General features: G+C 48.2%; 1 protein-coding gene across 1 annotated transcript in view; it reads right to left on the bottom strand.

Annotated features, from left to right (window-relative positions):
• RYR1 (ryanodine receptor 1) overlaps positions 1-12,966 on the bottom strand; it is a 161,792-nt gene extending 148,826 nt beyond the window's left edge. The window contains exon 1 of the mRNA XM_063140526.1: positions 12,916-12,966. Within this exon, the coding sequence (XP_062996596.1) occupies positions 12,916-12,966 (51 nt within the window). The remainder of the gene's footprint in view (positions 1-12,915) is intronic.
• Positions 12,967-13,689: the final 723 nt, after the last annotated feature.

The raw sequence follows: 13,689 nt of genomic DNA, 5'->3' as shown, positions 1-13,689 counted from the left end.
GATAATATGCAATGTTTAGATTTAATTTAGCTAATGAGTTGGCAAATCGTTATTCCCACTTAAATCAAGCCTGGATATGAATTGATAAGCATTCTTGGGAGCTTATATATAGAAAGCTGGAAAAGCTTAATGAGAGAGAGAAGGAAACTGAGTTCATATCTTCTGTTCAGTTTAGAGTCAAAGTAATACACCACGGACTCAGCTATTTGGCCTTGAACACATCACAGCCTCTCAGCCTCAGTTCCCCATCTATACAATGGGAACAAAGTGATCCACCTCACAGGGCTGTTGGAAAGGCAAGCGCAACATCAGACACAAACAAAGTGTTCCCCACACTGCAGTAGAAGGGGAACGTTGATTCCTTCCCTTTGGCATAACCTCCCTGTCACCCGCACCCCTCCTTTCTCTTGCTTCTCTTCCCTGCACCCCTTTCATTCCATCTCGCTGGCTTCCCAACCCAACCCATTTCGCCACCCACTCCAGCCTCCTCCCTCCCAGGAGATCAGGTTTCAGAAGCAGGCCTATTTCTGCCCAAGGAATGTGCCGCATCAGCTCAGGGTTATGCTCCGTTTGCACAGAGATCAGCGACTTCGCTGCCACTCTCACCGTCAGGGGCAAGAATGTAAGTCAGTCCCACTAACCCACAGAGCTGGAAATGAGGAGGGGCAGAGAAGGGATATGCATCTCCAAAACCAGCCTCAGGGGCCCCCCAACGAGACAACTCCCATGTTGGAGGGCCAGTGGAGGAGAGGAGAGTGGGACGAATCCCATTTTGACCCTGTCTGCTGGCCAATCACCGTTCCTTCCCCTCCTGACTCCTCCCCATCACCTTTCTTGACCGCCTGAAATGTTTGTCTTTGGCAAGGAGAAGAGAGCATAGAGCATAAAATCATAGAGTTGGAAGGGGCCTACAAGGCCATCGAATCCAACCCCCTGCTCAATGCAGGAATCAATGTACCCAGGTAGTCACCCTTCCAGAAACTGACCAGGCCTAGACCTGCTTAGCTTCCTCAAGGTTGCAGCCTCTCATGAACTTGGGTTAGTAATGGCAGGCCCTTCAAATCGCCAGTTTGAGCACAGGGGACTCCAGCTGCGGACCCCGACTGCTATTTCAAGGGTGAGAACCATGCTCTCGACTCCGACAACACGGGCTAGGAACATAAGAACATCAGAAGAGCCCTGGCTGGATCACACCAAGGGTCCATCTAGTCCAGCACTCTGCTCACAAAGTGGCCAACCAGCATTGGCCAGGGATGAACAAGCAAGACATGGTGCAACAGCACCCTCCCACCCATGTTCCCCAGCAACTGGTGCACACAGGCTTACTGCCTCAAATACTAGAGGTAGCACACAAGCATCAGGACTAGTAGCCATGGATAGCCTTTGCCTCCAGGAATTTATCCAACCCCCTTTTAAGGCCATCCAAATGGGTGGCCATCACTACATCTTGTGGCAGCGAGTTCCACCCTCCCACCCATGTTCCCCAGCAACTGGTGTACATAGGTATACTGCTCCTGATCATGGAGGTAGAATATAGTCATCAGGACTGGTAGGTATCATGTCTAACCCTAATGCCCCTGTGTCAGGAGAAGGTGTTTCAGGTAATCAATCAGAATCAGATTCAGAACTAGAATCTGTACCAGTGGGGGAGGAAGCTCTCACGGGAGAGGCCTCAGCTGGAAGTCGCCCCCCTCCAGAGCTTATCTCTTCAACTGCCCATGTTAAGAACATAACGGCCCTGCTGGATCAAAACGAAGGTCCATCTAGTCCAGCACTCTGTTCACACAGTGGCCAACCAGCCACAAGCCAGGGACCAACAAAGCAGGACATGGTGCAACAGCACCCTCCCACCCATGTTCCCCGAGGCTTACTGCCTCGAATACTGGAGATAGCACACAGCTCTCAGGGCTAGTAGCCATTGATAGCCTTCGCCTCCAGGAATGTGTCCTGTCTCCAGTGAACACACAGTAAGCTAGAACCTGACTTTTTCAATATATATGGAGAGATTCTCAAGACGCTGACGTTCTGTACCCAACACGCTCTGTTGCATCTATGCAGCAAACTTGCAAGCATGCAGAATCAAAGTACACAGCTTAGCACCCTTCAACACCTGAGTTTTGGACTCTTGAGATGGATTCAAGCGATCCAAGTTGCAGCCTGGGAAAAATGCGGCTGTTTAAGGAACCTAGAATAGCAGAAATTAACTGCATGGCCAGCCGAGCGGGGAAAGACAATTTAGGGCAAAGGAAGACAAACCCACAAGGAACCACTGCAATACAAATCCATGCCACGTCCAGCAGAGTCTGGTCCAATCCGTTAGGATGCTTTTGCACTTGAAAAACCTGTGGGTCGGTTTCTTGCCCAGTTGCACGATGATGCAAACCAATTCATGCCACCTTTATCACGTCATGGAGAGGGGTGAACAATCCAAACTGTCGGATTGCCCCCCACAAGATCCAGTTCACATTCACATGTACACCCCTCTATTTCTCAACGGTGGATAAGTCACAGTAGAATGTGTGAACCGAATCCACTCAACATCCTTGTATTTGTGACAATGTGAATCTTTTCTGTGTGCAAGTGCATTTTGCCACTTAATGCTGCAGTCATCAAGTGAAGAGTATGCGTGTGTGAAGCAGCCCTAAGAGACCCTAGTATAAGTTGCCATCCCTGTTTCCTCCTCCTCCTCCTCTGTTTCTTCCCCATCTGGCCCAATCTGTTCTTGTAGGGGATTGCACTAAAAGAACCGTGTGATTGTACGCTGTACAAAACCCTATTAACACTTGGTCAAAATGATTGCTAAGAAAACAAAAGAGAGTGATTTGGAGACGGGCCGGTCAGCACAAAACCCCCAGCTTCACATACATGAAGAAAATCCCTCAAGCAAAGAAAATCTTATTGGCTTAAGCACACACGCACACTCCAGTCTCAGCCTCTCGATAACTTTCCTTGTTAAGGGCATGCAGATGGCTTAAAATAGGAAACCGTTCTCCTCCGGGAGGAATAGTCAGCTATTCACGGTTCTGAAAAAGCAATTAGATTCGGCAACAGCCCTTTCCTTTCTGCTCCCCCCTGGGCGGCAGGGGGTGGGGAACACCCTCAAAGAGTGGGTTTTAAGGACAAGGGGTGTCCTGGAAGAAGCTAAAAGGCTTTCTCCAACAGGCGATTGTGACGAAGAGAAAGGCCTGCAACGCCCTTCAAGAGACATAACATTTGAGAGGCAATTTCCCTCGATGGACTTTGTGCTGGAAACAGAAGAAACAGCCCTCTTTTCTATGCCACCATCCTAGGTCAACCCTGTCCCATCTCATCCTCCCTGGTCCGCCAGCCCCACAGGCCTTGGGGAGGGGGTGAGTATTTTTGGAGACTGCACCTGTTCAAAACATTCCTGCAAACTCTGGGTAAGCACATAGCTTAGAGAAGGGAACTTGCTGACACACACACATACACACACACACTTTATGGTCAGGCAAGTCAGGAATGTCTTTGGAACAAAAACACAGTCAGAAACGTTCTCCTAGAGAACTCAGTGGAGGAAGAGCTGTGTCCAGGACCCTACCTACACACACAAACACACACACACACAAACACACACACACACACACACACACACACACACACAAACTGCTATGGGATGGAGCGACCCGGAGCTATTATGCTCTTCAGAGTTGCTGGCTGGGGCATGCTGGGAGATGGAGGACTTCTTTTCTGTCTAAACATGCCTCGGATCGCGCCCTAACTTTTGCAGCAAAGGCAAGAACGATTCTTTTGCCAACTTAAAGACTAACAAGGCAATTATGTCAGATGCTTTGGTGGAGTAGAGTTCATTCCATCAGATGTGTGAAATGTTATCCTCAATTCTCCTGCCAATTTAGGGTTTTTATTCCCTACAGGAATAAAAATTAGGGATATTATGATATTAAGCAGTAAATGACTACAACTAATAAAACAATAAAAAGGTAACATTTCGTACTGTTAGAGCAGTACGACAATGGAACCAGTTTGTGGGCTCTCCCACACTAGAGGCATTCGAGAGGCAGCTGGACAACCATCTGTCAGGGATGCTTTAGGGTGGATTCCTGCATTGAGTGGGGGGGGGGGGTTGGACTAGATGGCCTTAGAGGCCCCTTCCAACTCTACTATTCTATGATTCTATGAAACAGACTGTAATCCACCAAAGCTCGTGCCATTAAGAAAGTTTATCAAGTCTTGTAAGGTGCTAAGTCTTGTAAGTTGGTTGTTTTCAGCTAGATGAATCAATTTAAAAACTTTTAGGGTCCAATGCTATGCACATTTAGACAGAAAAAAAGCCCTACAACTCCAAGCATTGCCCAACCAGCCATGCTGGGAGTCGTAGGACTTTTTTTCCTACCTAAACCTGCATAGGACTGTGCCCTTAATCTGCCAGTCTGTTTCCAGGCCCAATTCAAGTCCTAACCTTAAAGCCCTAAATGGCTTGGGCCCACATTACCTGAATAAGCACTACTCCAGGCAGCTGTTTTTTGAGTGTCACATGAAAGGACAACAAACTGTTATTTTATTCACTGGAGCATTTTAATTCCCAGGCTGAAGTGCCTGTAAAAATGTCTCTCAGTTGCCAAAATAACTTGGCCAGCTTTCAGTACTATACACCTGAACTTGGGAAGGACGGCACCGTTTGTGGTTCTGCCTCAGGCAGAAAAAGGCCTTGGACCAGCCCTGACCAGGCCTCAATCCCCAGGACTCGCTTCAAACAGAAGAACTCAGTCCTAGAAGGTGTCCATAACCACTGAAGTAAAACGATGGGAAAAGCTTCACATTTGTGATTTATGTAGATCAAGCTGCTGTTAAATGCCCAGAAGAAGAGCAGTGTCTTTTAAAAAAAAGTTGTAACCCCAAACTAAGACCAGCATTTTCTTAGGTCACACTTATTTCTATTTTACAGATAAGCTGAGAGAAAACTGAGGCAGGGTTACTATTGTTATGTTTACACAAGCAGAAAACGGCAGGTGACGCTTCTCTTGGTATGAAGAAGTGCTGCAGTCCTGAGAGAAGCATCACCTGTTGAATGCCTACCTGCTGTCATGAAGCTGCTTTTGTGATAGGGTGACCATATGAAAAGGAGGACCGGGCTCCTGTATCTTTAACAGTTGTATTGAAAAGGAAATTTCAGCAGGTGTCATTTGTATATATGGGGAACCTGGGGAAATTTCCTCTTTTTCACAACAGTTAAAGCTGCAGGTGCCCTGCCCTCTTTTAAATCCGGTCACTCTAGTATAGCTCCTGCACCTTTAACTGTTGCGATGAAGAGGGAATTTCACCAGTTCTCCATATATACAAATGACACCTGCTGAAATTCCCTTTTCTATGTAACTGTTAAAGAAACAGGAGCCCTGTCCTCCTTTTCATATATATACCCTATATATATTTGACTTTTTAGTGGATGTGTTTTTAATGGATGAGTTTTAATGTTTTAGTTATAACTCAGTTTAGTGTGTGTGTGGGTGTGTGTGGTATTTTATCGTTAGCTGCCTTGAGCGTTATTTTACTGTAATTTCAGGATATAAATTTAATAAGAGAATTGAACAAATAAAGGCCCGACATGGCAATTGTGCATTAAAAAAAAAGATGGCAACCCCAGGAAATGAGTCATTCCCATTCCATATAATGGATGATAGATGAGGCAAGGAGCAAGCAGACAGTATCAGCATTCAGGAACCGATACGCTATTTGAAATTGGATTTTCCCTGTGACAACATATTGATGTTGTCTTGGAAATCAGGAATAAGACCCTGTAGCAGAAGCAGAATCTCACAATCTGGATCCTACTCCACCAAACTGAACTATGCATTCATTGTCAGGGCGGTGAAGAGGACACTATTGTTCAGTATAGCCCAGGATCTTATTCCGCTCCTAAAGATGGAGGTTTAAACCTGGAGACCCCATCACATCAATACACAAGACGGGCCGCAGTCAGTTTCATATGCAGGCCCAAGAGGACAACACACAGGTGCCCAATTCAGGCCTATCCAGTAGAATTTTAGGACACTTTTAGGATGCTTTTAGGATGTTTTTAACAGTGTATACTATGTTTTTAATCAGTATTTTATGCTTGCTGTTCCCCGCCGCGATCCAATCGGAGAGGCGGGTAAGAAATAAATTATTATTATTATTATTATTATTATTATTATTATTATTAGGGGAGGGCGTGGACATGATACCACTCTGGGAGACCCCCGCGCCATCTCCTCATCCCTGTCACTCATTTATTTGTCTTCTCTCTCTCCACCCAACCCCAGGGGAGTAGTGGAGCCAGACCTCGCTGGGGCAAGGCCCTGGGATGTTTTGAATAGCAGGTGCAATTATGTCACTTGCCACCCTCCACCAGACTTCCCTGTTTTCCTCTGAGCTTAGTTGCAGTCCTCGCAGTGACTGTGAGGTTTGCATCATCATGAAGGGGGGAAAAGCCACCGATTCCCTCCCCCCGCCCCTGCAACAATATATTGATGCCTGCTGTAAAGGCAAAGTATTTTGGGGTCCCGTGGACTCTTGAATGGGCAGTTAAGTCCCGTTAGCTTTGCAAAAGACCTGGGCCTGACGGAGGTAAAAACTGCTAGAACCGCTTCGGTGTAATGGATCCGCTCAGCTGTAGTGGAGGCTCTGCTGTCAGTGGGTCAGTGAATCTGCTCTGGGTCTCAGTCAAACTTTAAAGGAGCTATCCAAGGTGCAAGATGCTTTGGACTTCTGGCTGGTTTTGACGGAAACCCGGAGCGGATTCACTGCCCCACTGACCTCAGAGCCTCCAGCTTCCAGTGCACAGCTGCCTGCATTTTGGGACTCTCCTTGAGGGAGAAGCTATAGGAGCTATCCTGCTGGATACCACCCAGAGGGAGTGTCATTTTAGATTGCAAGAGATTGGGTTATTTCTTTGCAAGCTCTTCCGAGAGCCTTTTTTGGCGGAAGGATGGGATAATTTTTTTATAAATAAATAAATAAACCCCTGTGAAATGTCTTGCCACCACCCTGTACCCAGACATGGCGCTACTACCATTATCCTTCCACACACAACTCTTGCCTAGATCTGCCCTGCCTTCCCACAAGCAAAACAGAGTTCTATGTAGGACACCGCTACAGAATTCCCTGCAGGGGTGTTTTTATCTACAAAGTGTAAAATAAATGTTCTCCTATTCCCTCCCCAGGTTAGGTGAAGCAGCAACACGGATGGAGGGGAGAAACCTGTTTCTTTTCCCTGCCTCCCCACTACGCGCTGCTCAGTGCTAGAATACATGAAATGGTTAGGTACCTCTGAGCATGTGCAGAACGTCTCTGTCATTACCGACACATGCTGGGTGCTAGAGAGATGGTATTCCAGCGAATTAGTAGACTAGAGGCCCAGCACAAGCGTTTCTTTAGAAAGAAAAATTAAGAAAGGAAATCAGGGACCCAGAGAGGCCTTACAAATAAAAGCGATGCATACGGTGAAATGCATGTACAGCACAGCGCATGTACAACATATCGTATGCACTTCAGGCTGCCATATGTTTTCAGATGGAAGTATGCATGGCACTTGGATCATCAATGAGCATTTATTTATTTTACTTAAATTATTATTATTAAAAACTCAAGTTTCTAGTCCCCATGGATCTGGAACATCAGCTTGAAGTGACACAAGCAGGCCCTACAAACGGCTCTAGCATTCCAGGGTTGGAGTTTCTGGATAGTTCTACAGTCCATGGCATTTGGATGGCCGAGTCAGAAAATCCAAATGACGTTCTGCAAAATACACTCCACAGCATGGGTCCCAATCCACCAAGGAGGTCTCCTGCATAGGAGAACTCCCAAGTAGACTGAGACCCAAAGCCAGAATTGTCCATCTCCCATTCTGCCATCCTCAATGGTGACCACAATCCACTATCTGAGACCACCTTGCTACAACCTGGCCTATGGTAAAGCTGAACGCTTTGACCCCCTCAATGTCCCTATATCTGTCCCCTGGCCAGCTCTCCATCCCATCAAAACTTCCCATTCTGCCAAAACTTTCGCAACTGATACAGGCCATAGCTAGACAGGGCTTTATCCTGAGGTGATCCCCAGGATCGTCCCTGTGCGTTCACCTGATGCACAAGGGATCCTAGGATCAGGAAGGGATCATCCCTCCCTTAACCCAGGATATGGCCCTACACTTTAGGCCCGGTTTTTCCGCGATCTCGGGCTGACCCTGAGACTGCGGAATGTGCGGGCGTGCATCGCAGTTTGTCCCGGCTCCTCGCAATTACTTGCGAGGAGCTGGGACCCGGGCGCAGAGCTCCTCAGGAGCTCTGCACCCATCAGGGGTGGGGTGGGTGAGCAGGATTTTTTTTAAAAAAATAAAAAACACCTTTTGCACACGAGCACTCGTGTGCTCCTTCCTCTTTTAAAAAAAAAACCAAAATGTCGGGCGCGACATCCCGTTCGTACAAGGCCATCACGCACCACGTGTAAACAGAGGGGGAGATCTCGTGATAAAAATATCGCGAGATCCTCACCCCTCCGTCGCGCTAGAACCGTAGGTCTAGCTGAGGCCTCAGAATGAAGCAGGCAACTTTGTGCAGAAAAGCAACACTACCAAAAGAGACGAGGGCTTGTTCCACCTGTTTTGGGGGGTTGCATTGTTAAATTGTCCAAGTGCTAACTTTGGATTTCTTGGGAGAAGATTGGGGGGGGGGGCTGTTTCTGGGCAGAGATTCTGAAGCACTGTGAATACCACCATAATGGCATAAGAAGGATGAGTCAACAATGCAACATACACCCCAGAGCCAGGGCCTATAATTTGGCTGGATTAGGGGGGGGAAAGGGTTTCCTCCAGGTTTGGGGTGTTAACAGCATTGGTCTAACCTGTTCACAAAACCTCCCCCAAGAGTACGTCTTTTAGTCTTTGTGACATGTGCAGAATTCTCCCCCCACCCTCCGCCCCGTTTCAATTTTTTTTTTTTTGTAAGTGGTTTAATGCTTTGCTGTTTTTAATGTTCTTGCTTTCTGATTGTGTTAAGGTTTTATTGTTTAAAATTGTTATACACAGCCTTGACGGCTTTTTAGCAACTAAGAAGGCATATAAATGTTAATAAATAAAGTACTCAAGCCACCCCAAGGGCTTTGTACCTTGTCCCATCCTAAGGATCAACTTTTCTACTTACTGTGCTTCTCAGTCACTTTCTCCAGTCAAGTCAAACCATCAGCAAAGAGCTCTTTAATTTTTTCCTTCTCAATGTGAATAACAACAGAGGCATTTGCAAAACTCTCTCCCACTAATGCACCTTAGCTGCTCCAAGGGACAGGGTCTTGTCCCTGGTGTCTCTACAGTAAGGGAACTCTGTTCTCCTTTGGGAACCCCGTCCCTTTTGCTATGTTTAGATCTGCTGTGAAGACCTGTTTGTTCTGCAAGATTTTCTATAGGAATAAGTCACATTGCCTCTATGCGGACTCCTGTTGCTATATTCTCCAAGGTAGGGATCCTTACCCATTGTGTTTTCCTGGTCCTATAAGCTGCCTTGGAAAGTTTTTATCCTGAAAGGCGGGTATGAATGAAAAAAACAGCTCTGCTGAGCCTGCAGCTGCTGCTGAAGAAGAGGAAGTTGAGAAGTATTTTGCCTCTCTTTTCACATGGAAATTGGACCAGAGGCAGAGGGAAGGTTAAGGGCCGTAAACTATTTTTTTTACTTCATAATATAGCTCCTGCTAAAAATTATTTCTCTGACCAGGGCCTTAAAGGCCTGTTCAGACAACATGCTAATCCATGGTTAGGCCGCTAACCCTTTTGCAGCAGATGGTTAGTGAGCATGTTTAAACCGTGGTTATGTCGCCACCATGGTTAGGAATGGTTCACACAACATGCTAAGTCGTGGTTAAATGGTTAGCCGAAATGCTTAACCACCGTGGCTTAGTGTGTCGTCTGAACAGGGTTGTGGACTGTTTAACAGGTTACTATTTTGCCAGCCCTTTGCATCTCTCTACTCCCCACTCCAGCCTAAAATATATAGACCTAATTGTACACCTGACACCTTCTTGCAAAGACGGAATGCCATACCTGGGTTGGTTAACCATTCCCAAATACAGGAAGGCATTCACTCTAGCAAGATTTAACATCCTCCCCTCCAAGTTGCTGGAGGGCAGATATAAGAAATTTCCATCCAAAAACAGATACCGCCCATGTAATAACATCGAGGTGGAATCCATTCTGCATGTGCTCCATTCTCCATTGCAATTTTTACCAACAGGCAAGGAAAGACCTATTATGTCCTATTATGCAACGTCTCCCTGGACGATCCCCTGAGTCACTCCTGATTAGTCTACTTCAGGGCTCCAGTAAATCTACCACTGAGAAGGTGGACAAATTCCTGAATTTGGCCATCCGCACCAGATCTCTTATGGATGTTGATTGCGCTTAAATCCACAGATTAGCAATTTTATTATCTATATATCCCTCCTTTTTTCACTATACTAGGCCCCAATAACCCAATTCTGTTCCCCTTTCAGAAACCAACAAATAACAACCTAGTATCTTTAGTGGTTTTGTAACACTCCCTCTTTTTTATCCCTACTTTGTACTGTTTTATATAATGGTGTATCTTCTTGTTTTATATTGGTCTGTTGACTGTAAATAAAGAAATACAAATAATTGCACACCTGACAGCTTAGCAGTCTCCTGCTACCTGAGGTCATTATTATTATTATTATTATTTATTTATATAGCACCATCAATGTACATGAGGGTGCAATGTACACCAGCGAATGTCCATCCACACCCCAGCCCTACATCAACCACAAATAAAGCTCCCAGTCTGAACAAGGGGCAAGAGAAGGCCTCCTCTCCTCAACCTGTGAGCCATGACCATCCCTCCCTCCCTCCCTCCTCCTCCAGACCTGGTTTAACCCTTTGAGGGAGCAACCCCAGAAAGCAAACACCTTTGCCTGACCCCTGCTGCAGTGAGAACGGAGATGCCTGAAACTCCCTCCCTAAACCTGAGATGCCAGCCCTGTGATGAATGGCACTCAGCTGTCAGCCCCAGGATAAATAAAGGTTAGCAACTGGAGAGGCTGCCCAGAGGCAGGATCAGCATTAACCCCACGCTAGCCAAACACACACCACACTGTCAGGCGTATCTGCTCTTTGCACACTCACTCTTTTGCACAACCTGGCTTCTGCACAGGGGTCAGCAGCCGTTTTCTCCTTTTCTCTCTATCACACACACACACACACTTTGCAATACAAGGGAGTTTTCTCAGGGCCAGATAGAAATGATCACCCATGCCAACAAGAAATTAAAGTGTGATCTGAACCTGTCGGAAAGAATCTATTTAGGCCCTGGGTCCAGAAAGCTTTTGGGGCAAAGAGATCCATGGAAAATATATGTCTGTACACAGTTTATCAGCCATGATGACAAAACCTGATCTGCTGCCCTCCAGATGTGATGATTACAACTTCCATCGTCCCCTGCTAATGATGCTAGACTAGACAGATTTGATCCAAGATCCAGCAGGGCTCTTCATATGTCTTGGAGGAGGGGAGAAAAAAGAGGAGGAGAGGAACTGGTTCAAATCCAACCCTCCTCTCCACTAAGCCCTGACTGTGGACACCACCTGTTCTCGGGCGGATTGGTGGCTAACGTCCCACCGACATCAGGACTCTCTCTAAATTTAGCCCCCGCTGACTCGAAGAGGCCAAGAGACACCCCCCACGCCCTGCTCTATGCCCCCCCAAACAGAGATTGGGGGCTGGAGGAGGGTAGAAGGTTCCTGCCCGGTCTCCCCCACTTTGCTCAAGGCTGTCTGAATATCGCTTTGTGAGTTTTACTTAAGACGCCTGTTCACCGTGCTTATTCCAAGGCCTGCCGGAGTCCAAACTACAAACCCAGCACCCACATTTAACGCCCCCCCCATCCCAAAAAGGCATTTTGCTCTTTGAAGACTTTTGTAAATCATGAACTGGTTCTTCCCCCCCCCCCTCAATACAACCCCATAAACAAGCAGGTCCTCTCTCCTTAGAGATTAAGCAGTATATAAATCTATCCAGGGTGCAATCCTATCTATGTTTAGACGAGGAAAAGTCCTGCAACTCCCACCTTGCCCCAGGCTGAAGCATGCTGGGAATTGTAGGACTTTCTAACCCCCTCCCCCGTCTAAACATACATAGGATTGCGCCCTAAATGAATTGCAAGCACAAGTCCAGGTTGAGGATTGCGCCTTAGGCAAAACCCAGGGCGACACAACCAGGGCTCCTGGCGCCTCCACAGGTCGCCCCTTCACCAGTCAGCCCACCCAGATGCAACCAGTGCCCATCCCACCCGAGTCCGGCCCGTGGACTGCTCTGCCTCCCCCTCCTTCGGCATCTCTCCCCCCCCCCAACCTTCGAGATCAAACTTTGCGCTTGGAGCCCCATCCCTGCACAAGGCCCTGGTCGCCTTCCCTCCCCTTCCCCCCCGCCCTGGTAGATTTGTCCTTGAAGCGCTGCTGCCCCCCCTCCACCCCCAGCTTGGGTTTCAACCCCCAACTTTCTCCCTATTGACGTCCTTCGCCTCCTGCCCCCCTTTCTCTTCCTTCCCCAACCCCCTCCCCTTCTCCCAACCCTTCACTCCATCTCTCTCTCTCTCACACACACACCTTTCCATCCCCTTGCACCTTCCTTTCCCCCCCCACGGGCTTTTTTTCTTGTCTTCCTCAGCCCCCCCCTTTAAATCCGCACCCCTCCTCGCATCTCTCCTTCTCCCCTCTTTGCTTTGCTTTCCACTCCTTTCTCCTCTGGTTTCTCCTTTCCCCCTTTCTCCTCCAATTTCTCTTTTCTCTCTCCTTCCTCCCCTTTTCTCCACTCTCTCTCTCTCTCCTCCCCCCACATTTCTCACCCCCCCTCTCCCCTTTCCCCGTTCACCCCCGACCCTCCGCCGCCCCCCACCCCCGACTCACGGTCCGGAGAAATTGTACATCATCTTCACCCTCCCCGCCTCCTTCGGCCATGGTGAGGCTGGGCTGGGCTGGCTGGGCTGGGGGCGCTTGGCTTGGCTTGGTTTGCGGGGGGGGCGGAGGGGGCCGCCCGGCTTGGCTCGTTCGCAGCTGCCGGGAGCCGCGGAGACACTAACGGAGCGTCCCGGCTCGAGACAGCGCCAGCCAGCCAGCCAGTCGGCGCCCGCCCCCGGACCGCCCCTAGGAAGGCAAGTGGCGGGGGGGAGAGAGTTGGTGCGCAGGAGAAGAAAGGAAAGGGGGAAACGGGACGAAGGGTGCTTGGAAAGCAAGCAAGCTGATTTGGACTACAATGCCCATCAGCCCCAGCCAGCACGGCCAATGGTCAGGGGTTGTTGGAGCTGTGGTCCAAAGCACCTGGAGATGGCACCAGGTTGCCTCCCTTCCCCTGATCTACTCCATATTCAGTTTTCTAGGGCGCGGTCAAGCCACCATAGCTCAATGGAACCTCCATGGGTCAGACACAGTCTATCTCAGACTGGGGCAAAGCATAGAATCATAGAATCCTAGGATAGCAGAGTTGGAAGGGGCCTACAAGGCCATCGAGTCCAACCCCCTGCTCAATGCAGGAATTCACCCTAAAGCATCCCTGACAGGTGGTTGTCCAGCTGCCTCTTGAAGGCCTCTAGTGTGGGAGAGGCCACAACCTTGTTAAAGGCTGTCTTCAAGCTATCTTCTGCTGTTGGAGTCGAGGCACTGGGGCAGGCAGGGTGGGTGAAA

The sequence above is a fragment of the Elgaria multicarinata genome, chromosome 13, assembly GCF_023053635.1.
Source record: "Elgaria multicarinata webbii isolate HBS135686 ecotype San Diego chromosome 13, rElgMul1.1.pri, whole genome shotgun sequence".
In the NCBI taxonomy this organism is placed as follows: domain Eukaryota; kingdom Metazoa; phylum Chordata; class Lepidosauria; order Squamata; family Anguidae; genus Elgaria; species Elgaria multicarinata.
This window is presented reverse-complemented; position numbering and strand designations above follow the sequence as displayed.